We start from the raw sequence: 10,940 nt of genomic DNA, 5'->3' as shown, positions 1-10,940 counted from the left end.
ACACCGGCGTGTTCACACAGGGGAAAAAACGTGTAAATGTCGGGACTGTGGGCAAGGATTCAGTTGACGATCCGAGTTGGAAATTCATCAGCGCATTCAGACTGGGGGAGGCCATTTTTATGTTCTGTGTGTGGGAAGAGATTCCCTAGTTATCCACTCTGCTGACACACTGGCGAGTTCACTCTTGGGAGAGCCCATTCACCTCCTCCGAATGTGGCCAGGGATTCACTCAATTATCAAACCTGCGGAAACACCAGCGAGTTCACATATAACAATGATTGGTTATGTTAGGAATGACATCCATGTCTAAATCATGTTCATTGGAGTGTGTTTCCGCTGATGTTAATAAACTCCAGCCTAGTTATATATTCTGGATAAAAATCAAACATCTGTTTTTGTGTTAAATGCAGTCTGTTGAGTGTTTTTTTATATCTTTGACACGTAAGTTTCTTTGAAGGCCTCCCTCAAGCTCCCTGCCGTCTCCACTTCTCAGCACTGATTAAAGATACTTGTTTAAATCTCCCTCTCCAATCAAGGTTTGTCCATTTACCCTAATATCAGCCGATGTGACTCAATGTCATATTCTTCTTTCTGAAACACCTTGGGATGTTTTATTACATTAACACCATAAGATACAGGAGCAGAATTAGGCCATTCAGCCCATCGAGTCTGCTCTGCCATTTAGTCATCCCCATTCTCCTGCCTTCTCCCCATAACCCCTGATCCCCTTATTAATCAGGAACCTATCCATATCCGTCTTAAACACACTCAGTAACTTGACCTCCACAGCCTTCTGTGGCAACGCGTCCCACGATTCACCACCCTCTGGCTGAAGAGATTCCTCCTCATCTCTGTTTTAAAGGATCGTCCCTTCAGTCTGAAGCTTTGCCATCGGGTTCGAGTTTCTCCTAGTCGTGGAAACATCTTCTCCACGTCCACTCTTTCTAGGCCGCACGGTATTATGTAAGACTCAGGAAGATCCGTCCTCATCCTTCTAAACTCCATCGAGTACAGACCCAGAATCCTCAACTACTCCTCATATGAGAAGCTCTTCATTCCAGGGATCATTCTTGTGAACCTCCTCTGGATCCTTTCCAAAGCTAGCACATCCTTCCTTAGACACGGGGACCAGAACTGCTCACAATACTTCAAATGGGGTCTGACCAGAGACTTACACAGCCTCAGAAGTACATCCCTGCTCTTGTATTTGAGCCCTCTCGACATGAATGGTAACATTGCATTTGCCTTCGCAACTGCCAACTGAACCTGCATGAGAACCTCCTAGAGAATCGTGAACAAGGACTCCTAAGTCCCTTTGTGCTTCTGATTTTGAAGCCTTTTCCCATGTAGAAAGTAGTCTCTGCCTCTATTCTTCCTTCCAAAGTGCAGAACCTCTCACTTTTCCATATTGTATTGAATCTGCCACTTACTTGCCCACTCTCCTAGCCTGTCCAAGTTCTTCTGCAGCATCCCTCCTTCCTCAGCACTACCTACCCCTCTCCATGGGTTATGGGGAGAAGACAGGAGAATTGGGATGAGAAACATATCAGACATGATTCAATGGCTGGGTAGACTTGATGGGCCAAATGGGCTAATTCTGCTCCTATATCATATGGTCTTACGATGATCTGGATGGTTTATCTCCCCCAATGTTAGCTTCAGAAACTGCATCTTTGCTTATTTTCAGCTTCTGGATCCAGACTCCTCAACCTGCCTGTACTGCACCACTGAATCCATCATCTGCGACTGAGCTCTGACGGTTCTCTTTGTCCTTTGATACGATTCTACTCAATTTCGGTCTTAGATTCTTTGACAGCTGAGAGTCAGTTTCCTTTCTCAGTTTCCCTTTTCAATGAGCATCTGTCCCTAAAAATACAAGCTTGAACCACAGATTCCATAAGACACCTCTTGGCTTGAACCATCACATCAACACTTGGGAGTAAATGACTGGGGCGTGACCAGTCTTGGATGAAAACACAAGGACCACTTGTCATCACGGAATCCTAAAAGTTTCCAGCACAGAGGAGGCCATTCAGCCCACCATGTTTCTACTGGCTGAGACTGAGCTAGTCCCTATTCTCTGTAATGTGGTGACCAGAACTGTACTTAGTACTCTAGCTGTGATCTAACTGGTGTTTTTTAGTTCCAGAATAACCACTCTCCCACCTCTCACTGACTTCAATGTGATGGAATTCGACAGTTGGAACCTGCCAACATTTGACAGTTATTTACAAATGATTTGCGGGTTCTTACAATCGGGATTTTTCTCTGTTCAATTCCCTCAATGTGTTGGATAACAGACTGACTTTCTCCTGTGAATATCCAGCTGGAGAATTGGGCCCTGATGAACACATCCTTGTTCATCTTGTTGACTCTAAATATTGAACCCTGTGGTTTCAGACACCAGATAATATAGAGCTTGGGGCTAAAGGGATCAAAGGATATGAGGGAAAAGCAGGAATAGGTTACTGACTTGGGAGATCAGCCATGATCATGATGAATGGGGCAACAGGCTCGAAGGGCCAAATGGCCACTCCTTCAATTTTCTACATTTCTATAATCAAGCGCCCAACAACAGACTGTCTTTTACTGACTTCATTAACAGCTCGGCAATAATCAGACAGAGTACAGTGATCCCATCCGGAGAACAGGGATAATGTTGAGGTCAACTCCACATTGTTCAAGTATGTCCAAGCTGTCATTAATTACATTGTTTTCTGTGGGTCCTCTCGTGACTGAGGGTCTGATGTGGGATCGACATGGACGTCCACGGAACTGGCAGTTTATGTTGCTGTTGGTGCTTAGGGGGAACCTCTGTAGCTGCTCCATCTCTGGTCTTTCTCTGGGAATGTCGGGTGTTATGAGTTTGCGGTTGATGGTCCTTGAAACAAACTGAACCAATTTCAGTCTTGCTTCCACATGGACCGGTCGATTGCAGTCTTTTCCCAGAGAGGTGGTCTGCAGTGCAGAGGTTTGTGAGGATCCTATTTTGGATGTCCTTGTATCATTTGTACTGACCACCTTGATGTTGTTTGCCCTGAGACAATCCCCATTGAAGGTCTGCTTGTGGATTGTATAGTCATCCATGTGAGAGATATGGCCTGGCCGCTCAGTTGAATGTTCTGGAGGATGGTCTCCATGCTGTTGAGCCCAGCACGATGGGGAACCAGGTTGTTTTGAGATTTTTGTCCTGCTATTGAATTTTCATGATGGTCCTCAGGTGTCTTTTCCGGAAGAGTTCCAGAGCTTTGATGTCGCTCCTACAGCATCCCCAGGATTCTGCTCCACACAGCAGGGTGGGAAGGACAATAGCCTGGGAGATTTTGATTTTAGTCCTCAGTTTAACGTCATGCTGCTTCCCGACACAAACAGAAATAACACAGTGGATTCAGAGCTCGATTACATAGGATATACAGCACAGCAACAGACCATTCAGCCCAACCAGTCCCTGCTGGGGTTTCTGCTCCACTCAAGCTCCTCCCATCTTTCCACATCTAAATCTCTCATTGTAATCCTCTATTCCCATCTCCCTCTTGTGTTTGTCTAGTTTCCCCTTCAACACATCTGTACTCTTCACTTCACCCACTCCCTGTGGTAGTGAGCTGATTCTCACCATTAGTAGAATTAATCCCGAGAGATAGGATTAACTGTCACATAGAAAGGCATCGACTAGTCTGGGATGGACAGCATGGATTTGTTAAAGGGAGTTCTTGCATCACAAATTCGATCAAATTATTTGAGGAAGTGACAAGAAGTGTTGAAAAAGGTAGTGCAGTAGATGTTGTGCACATAGATTTTAGCAAGGTGTTTGACAAATTCCCACGTGGCAAAAAGTGAAAGCCCATGGAATACAGGGTAATGTGGCAAACTGGATAAAACATTGGCTCAGTAATAGGGTCATTGGCTGCCCTTGCAATTGGAAAAGTTGTTTCAAGTGGTGTGCCACAGGGCTCGGTGTTCGGAACTATGTGGGCTATATAGTAACAATTTGGACGTGAACATAGGGAGCATGATTAGGAAATTTGCAGACGACACAAAGATTGACCGAATTCTGGACATTGTAGCGGATAGCTATCATCTCCAAAACAATAGAGATGGATTGGTGGAGTGGGCAATACAGGGGCAATAGGGAATTTAACACAGAGAAGTGTGAGGTCATGCATTTGGGGAGATCAACCAGTTCTGGGAGTGCACAAAATAATTGGACAGATCTAGATCAAAACTGGGCATCCATGAGGTGCTGTGAGCCACCAGCAGCACAATACTTAAACACAATCTGTAAGCTCATAGGCCAGCATATCCCTCACTCTACCATTACCATCAAGCCAAGGGACCAACCCTGGTTCAACATGGAGTGGAGGGAACATGTCAGGAGCAGCACCAGCTATCCATAAAACAGATTCCATCTGGTGACCCTATAACAGGAGACTATAAACGTGTTAAACAGCGGAAGCAGCATGCTGTAGGCAGGGCTAAGCGATCTCACTCATAGTAGTTCAGATCAAAGCTGCAGTCCTGCAACATCGACATGGTGGTGAACAATTAAACAAATCACAGGAGGAGGAGGCTCCAGAAACATCTCCATCCTCGGTGATTGGGGAGACAAGCACATCAGTACAAACTGAACCAATTTCTGCTGCCTCCACACGGCTGGTCGACTGCAGTATTTTCCCAGAGATATGATATGATTCTAGGTGGTCCACAGTGCAGAAGTTTGTAAGGATCCTTTTTTCGGATGTCGTTGTAACATTTGTACTGACCACCTTCATGTTACTCATCCCAGTGTGAGTGCGTTCATGTTCAATGAGATTCTGTGATCGTTTAAACAGCTTCCCACAGTGAGAACAACTGAACTGTCTCTCAGTGCGAACAACCTGGTGCTTGACCAGATCCACAGTACAAATCACTGGCTTTTGTGTTTAGTGATCCTGGGTTTGTTACCAATACCTCCCCTGGATGCCAAAGCTAAGACAGACACACTGGAAGTGATGTGGAGCTGGGACGTGGTTGTGAGAGTAACTGAAGGTGTGAGAACTGAAATAATCTCGAGTTAGAAAGGAGGAAAGGTCACAAAAATGCAGCAGTGAGTAACAGGACATCAATTAATCTCCTCTTATCCTGGAGAAATGAAGGTCTCGATGGTGTCTGAAACAATATTAGTTCATTTGACATTTATCCAGAGGATTAAACTCCAGCCCAGTTATAGGGATTATTAACATCAGCAAAAACAAACTCCAACAGTCAGAATGAACATGGTTCAGTGCTGGATGTGATTAACAGCAGCAATAACAGCAGAATCCAAACTCTGCAGACATTTATCAACCTGTTGCTGTGTCAGATGAGCTGTCCGAGTAAATCCCTTCTCACACTCAGAGAAGGTGAACGGTCGCTCCCCGGTGTGCGTGTGCTGATGTGTCAGCAGATGGGATGAGCGCGTGAATCCCTTCCCACAGTCAGAGCAGGTGAACGGCCTCTCCCCAGTGTGAACTCGCTGATGTCTCAGCAGAACACTTGTGGTTTTAAAACACTTCTCACATTCAGAACATTTGAAAGGTTTCTTATCCGAGTGAACAAGTTGGTGTGATCTGAGGCTGATTAAATAAATGAATCCCTTTCCACATAATGAGCAGGTGAATGACCTCTCCCCAGTGTGAACTCGCTGGTGTTTCTGGAGGCCAGATAACTGAGTAAATCCCTTCCCACACACTGTACATCTGAACGGCCTCTCCTCGTTGTGAACCCGCTGGTGTATCAGCAGATCACTTGTGGTTTTATAACTCTTCTCGCATTCAGTACATTTGAAAGGTCTGTTATCACTGTGAACCAGTCTGTGAGTAGCGAGGTGGGATGATCGTGTGAATCCTTTCCCACACACAGAGCAGGTGAATGGTCTCTCCCCAGTGTGAGTGCGTTCGTGTTCAATGAGATTCTGTGATCGTTTGAATAGCTTCCCACAGTGAGAGCAGCTGAACTGTCTCTCAGTGCGAACAACCTGGTGCTTCACCAGGTCCTCGGAGCTTTTAGAGTTATCACAGTCTGACTGGTTAAACAGCCTCTCACCAATGTGAACTTGCTGATGTGTCAGCAGGTGGGATGACTGAATGAATCCCTTACCACACACAGAGCAGGTGAACGGCCTCTCTCCAGTGTGACTGCGTCGATGCATTTCCAGCAGGGATGGGTAATTGAATCCCTTCCCACAATCCCCACATTTCCACGGTTTCTCCATTGTGTACGAGTCCTGGTGTCTCTCCAGACTGGATGATCAATTGAAGCCTCGTCCACACACAGAACACGTGTACAGTTTCTCCCCGTTATGAATGATGTGCTGTTTTTTCAGGCTGTGTAACTGGTTAAAGTCTTTCCACAGTCAGTTCACTGGAACACTCTCACTCGGGTGTGTGTTGTGCGGGTCTCGGTGCTTTTCCAGTCACACTGATGTTTGAAATTTTTTCCCACTGACAGAACCAACAAACATTTCTCCTTCCACATTCAAGGACCGATGATATTCAGGTCCTGATGAATTAAGTGACTCTGTCAGATCTTGATGTGATGTTTGGTCTGAGTTCCCCATCTGCAAATCAACGTCCTCTTGTACCTTGTAAAATACATTGACAGTGTCAGTATTACCATTAGTACAGGATAGAAATTCAGAACAGACAATTCCAGTTTCTATGGGGTTTTTCTCTTGTTTCCCCAAACTTGTGGTCCAATCAAACCTCTTTCTCAACTACACCAGAATGTTGTTTCCAGTGTCTATGGGACATTCTGCACCCTGAGGTGGCCACCAGTGTGGAAGGTCTCAAGTGTTCCGGTAGACACCGCACGCTCCCTCTCCAGGACAACCCAGGGACCGACAAGACCACAGAAGAGGGGCCGACAGCCGGAGTTACCCCCTGCCGATCTACAGGCTGCTGCTTTAACCAGGTCCAGGAGCAGATCCTCTGACTTACCCAGCCCCCTCCACACTGGGCAGTGATTGGGAGTGTGGGGTTAAAGTGCAAACCAAATGGCTAAGCAGTTCCTTCAGGTAACGAGACGGAGACTGCGACCTCTCACTGAATATAAATATATGGCCCAAAGACTCCTCTGGGCGGCGAATAACAGGCGCAGCCCGAGAGCGGGGCATGGATTTTAAAACGTGTTGTCCCGGTCTGGGGGAAACAAAGACGCGGAGCTGGAATCGCGGGACTTGCAGAGTCTGATTCTGGATTTGAGGCCCTCACCAGGTGTTTAGAAACCCTCCCTCTCCAGATCCGGCTCCATCGTTCCGTCAGAGTTTCCGCATCCTTCCCGCTGCAGAGACAAATGAGCGACTCTCCTCGTCGCCATTACTCGCACTGCGCATGCTCCAATACGGGTCACTACTGCGCCTGCGCAGCATATTCCTCTGCTGTGAATGGGGGATATTCACTACCGCGGGAATGCTGGGTAAATACAGCCCCATCGAAAATCTTAATTAGTGACTCGTGATCTTTTTTGCTGTGATGTGGATATTGGGGGAGAATGTGCACAGAACCTTCATTATCCATCAGAAAGATGGATTCTCCACTCAATATCAGGAAAATTAAAGGCTCGTGGGAGGGAGGGAAGCAGCAGAGGCAGCTGATCGGATTTACTCAATCTCAGTCACAAAGAAGCTCCACAAACTCCTTGTTGGAGGTGAGGATGGAAGAGACGGGGAGAGCGAGAGTACTTCAAAAGGAACTAACTTGTGTCAGAGATATTAAAAAGTTTCAACACACTGCATATTTAACACAAATCTAATTTATTTGACTTTTAGCCAGAATATTAGCCCCTGTAAATGGGCTGGAGTTTGTTATCAGCAGAAAGAGACCCAAATGAACATGGTTCAGTCCTGATGTGAGTAACAGCAAAATCCAATAACTGTGGTTACTTGTGGCCTCGTTGGTGTCTCAGCAGGTGGGATGAAGTGGTGAATCCCTTCCCACACTCGGAGCAGGTGAATGGTCTCTCCCCAGTGTGAATTCGCTGATGTACAGTGAGTTGAGATGATCGCACAAACCCAGTCCCACAGTGAGAGCACCGGAATGGTCTCTCCTCAGTGTGAACACGTTGGTGACGGGTCAGTTCCCCAGAACTTTTAAAGCACTTCCCACAGTCTGGACATTTAAAAGGTCTCTCATCAGTATGAACTCGCTGGTGTGCAGTAAGTTGAGATGTTCGCCTGAACCCAGTCCCACAGTGATAGCACCTGAATGGTCTCTCGTCAGTGTGAACACACTGTATCAGTTTCTCAGAAGTTTTGTAGCATTTCCCACAGAGTGGACATTTAAAAGTTTTCCTGTTTGTGTGAACTCGCTGGTGTGCCAGCAAGATGGATGATGTCGTAAATCCCTTCCCACACATGGAGCAGGTAAACACCCTCTCCCCAGTGTGAATTCGCTGGTGCTTCTGCAGATCGGATGACTGAGTGAATCCCTTCCCACACTTGGCGCAGGTGAATGGCCTCTCCCCTGTGTGAATTCGCTGATGTACAGTGAGGTCAGATGATCGCCTGAACCCAGTCCCGCAGTGAGAGCACCTGAATGGTCTCTCGTCAGTGTGAATACGTTGATGGCGCATCAGTTCCCCAGAACCTTTATAGCACTTCCCGCAGTCTGGACATTGAAACGGTCTCTCATCAGTGTGAACTCGCTGGTGACTCAGCAAGTGGCCTGAAATAGTAAATCCCTTCCCACACTCTGAGCAGGTGAATGGTCTCTCCCTGGAGTGAACTCGCTGGTGTGTGGACAGTGAGGATGACTGAGTGAATCCCTTCCCACACTCTGAGCAGGTGAATGGTCTCTCTCCAGTGTGACTGCGTCGATGAGTTTCCAGCTTAGATGGGGAAATGAATCCTTTCCCACAGTCCGCACATTTCCACGGTTTCTCCTCAGTGTGACTGTATTTGTGGCTTGTGAGGCCTGATGATCGAGTGAATCCTCTGCCACTCACACAACACGTGTACGGTTTCTCCCCACTGTGAACAATGCTTTTGCCTTCCATGTTCAAAATCCCACGATATTCAAGATATGATAAATTGAGGACTCTGTCAGATCCTGATGTGATGCTTGGTTTGGGTTTCCGGACTTTGAAGCCTCCCCTTCGAACACCCTGTGAAACTGATTGAAAACAGAAAATAAGGAGTGAGAGAGAACCCACAAAAACAGGTTGCGAAATTGAGCTGAATCAATCTGATCATTTGTGGGGCCGGAACAAGGGAAAGGGGCCATGAAAACTGCTGAATTATCATAAAAACCTAACTGGCCTCTTTGGTAGGAGAAAGGGGTGAAGAGGGATTTTGTATATCTACAAGACATATTAAGAGAGTAGTTGGCAAAGCAAATGCGATCTTGAGTTTCATAAACAGTAATATTGAGACTAAAAATATGCTCACGCTGGCATAGTGGCTAGCACTGCTGCCTCACAGTGCCAGGGACCCGGATTCAATTCCGGCCTTGGTGACTGTCTATGTGGAGTTTGCACTTTCTCCCCATGTCATAGATTATCATAGAATCATAGATTATCATAGAATTTACAGTGCAGAAGGAGGCCATTTGGCCAATCGAGTCTGCACCTGCTGTTAGAAAGAGCACCGTACCCAAGGTCAAACCTCCACACTATCCCCATAACCCAGTAACCACACTCAACACTAAGGGCAATTTTGGACACCAAGGGCAATTTAGCATGGCCAATCCACCTAACCTGCACATCTTTGAACTGTGGGAGGAAACCGGAGCATCCAAAGGAAACCCACGCACACACGGGGAGGATGTGCAGACTCCGCACAGACAGTGACCCAAGCCGGAATCGAACCTGGGACCCTGGAGCTGTGAAGCAATTGTGCTATCCACAATGCTACCGTGCTACCGTGTCTGCGTGGGGTTCCACCCGGTGCTCAGGTTTCCTCCAACAGTCCAAAGAAGAACAAGTTAAGTGAATTGGCCTTGATAAATTGTCATTTAATTGGGAAAAGAAAATGGAAAATAAAAGAAACAGGTAATCAAAATTTTTTTTTTGAAAATTAGATGAGCCGCAATCTTATTGAATCGTGGAGCAGGCCTGAGGGGCTCGATGGGCCGACTCCTAGTTTATATGCAAGGAGCAGGCTCAAGGGGGCGACTCCTAGTTTATCTGCAAGGAGCAGGCTCGATGGGCCGACTCCTAGTTTATATGCAAGGAGCAGGCTCAAGGGGGCGACTCCTAGTTTATCTGCAAGGAGCAGGCTCGATGGGCCGACTCCTAGTTTATCTGCAAGGAGCAGGCTCGAGGGGCCAACTATTTTTTTTCAGCGTCGCAAAAATCGCTTTTACTGTCCAAATCACTTTCCATACACCCAGGCCTCAATCTCACCAAGGCAGAAGGTAAAATTTGAATTCATTGAAAGTTTACTGATGACCATGAAACCATTGTCGATTGTTGCAAAGACCCATCTGGTTCACTCATGTCCTTCAGTGAAGGAAATCTTCTATCCTTACCTGGTCTGGCCTACATGTGATTCCAGATTCACAGTTCACTGGTTGACCCTTAAAATGCTCTCTGAGATGCACTCAGTTCAAGGGCAATTAGGGATGGGCAGTGAATGCTGGCCCAGCCAGCGACACCCACATCCCGTGAATGAACAGAAAAGTAAATCTGCCATCCTTACCTGGCCTGGCCGACACGATTCCAACCCACAGCAATGTGGTTGACTCTTTAAATGCCCTCCGAGATGGCCGAGCAAGTCACTCAGTTCAAGGGAAATTAGGGATGGGCAATAAATGTTGGCCCAGCCAGTGACTCCGAATAAAATAAAATCTTGGAGACTCCAGTCAATCCGGGAGAGTTGGCATCCGGTCCAGGCTGGCAGCGCATGCGCCCTGCGGCACCTTGTCTTCTGTAAAGATGGCGGCCGGTAACCCGGGCCTGTCACCGCTCAGCTCTCACTCTGTTCGGTG

General features: G+C 46.8%; 1 protein-coding gene across 3 annotated transcripts; it reads right to left on the bottom strand.

Annotated features, from left to right (window-relative positions):
* Positions 1 to 2,101: 2,101 nt before the first annotated feature.
* Positions 2,102 to 10,898, bottom strand: LOC140418946 (uncharacterized). 3 transcript variants are annotated; one of them, XM_072502622.1, is made up of 3 exons: positions 10,652 to 10,898; positions 7,227 to 9,125; positions 2,102 to 6,598 (listed from the first exon to the last, which is right to left on the bottom strand). In XM_072502622.1, the coding sequence occupies exon 3, from the start codon at positions 6,227 to 6,229 to the stop codon at positions 5,258 to 5,260; it is 972 nt and encodes a 323-aa protein (XP_072358723.1). In that variant the 5' UTR covers positions 6,230 to 6,598; positions 7,227 to 9,125; positions 10,652 to 10,898; the 3' UTR covers positions 2,102 to 5,257. The 3 variants fall into 3 exon arrangements, with proteins under 3 accessions (XP_072358723.1, XP_072358724.1, XP_072358722.1); XM_072502623.1 differs by lacking the exons at positions 7,227 to 9,125; positions 10,652 to 10,898 and adding an exon at positions 6,954 to 7,220; XM_072502621.1 differs by lacking the exon at positions 2,102 to 6,598 and having other exon boundaries at positions 7,752 to 9,125.
* Positions 10,899 to 10,940: the final 42 nt, after the last annotated feature.

This window comes from Scyliorhinus torazame, chromosome 5 (assembly GCF_047496885.1).
Source record: "Scyliorhinus torazame isolate Kashiwa2021f chromosome 5, sScyTor2.1, whole genome shotgun sequence".
Classification (NCBI taxonomy): domain Eukaryota; kingdom Metazoa; phylum Chordata; class Chondrichthyes; order Carcharhiniformes; family Scyliorhinidae; genus Scyliorhinus; species Scyliorhinus torazame.
Note: the sequence above shows the minus strand (reverse complement) of the source record. Positions and strands in the feature narration are given on the sequence as shown.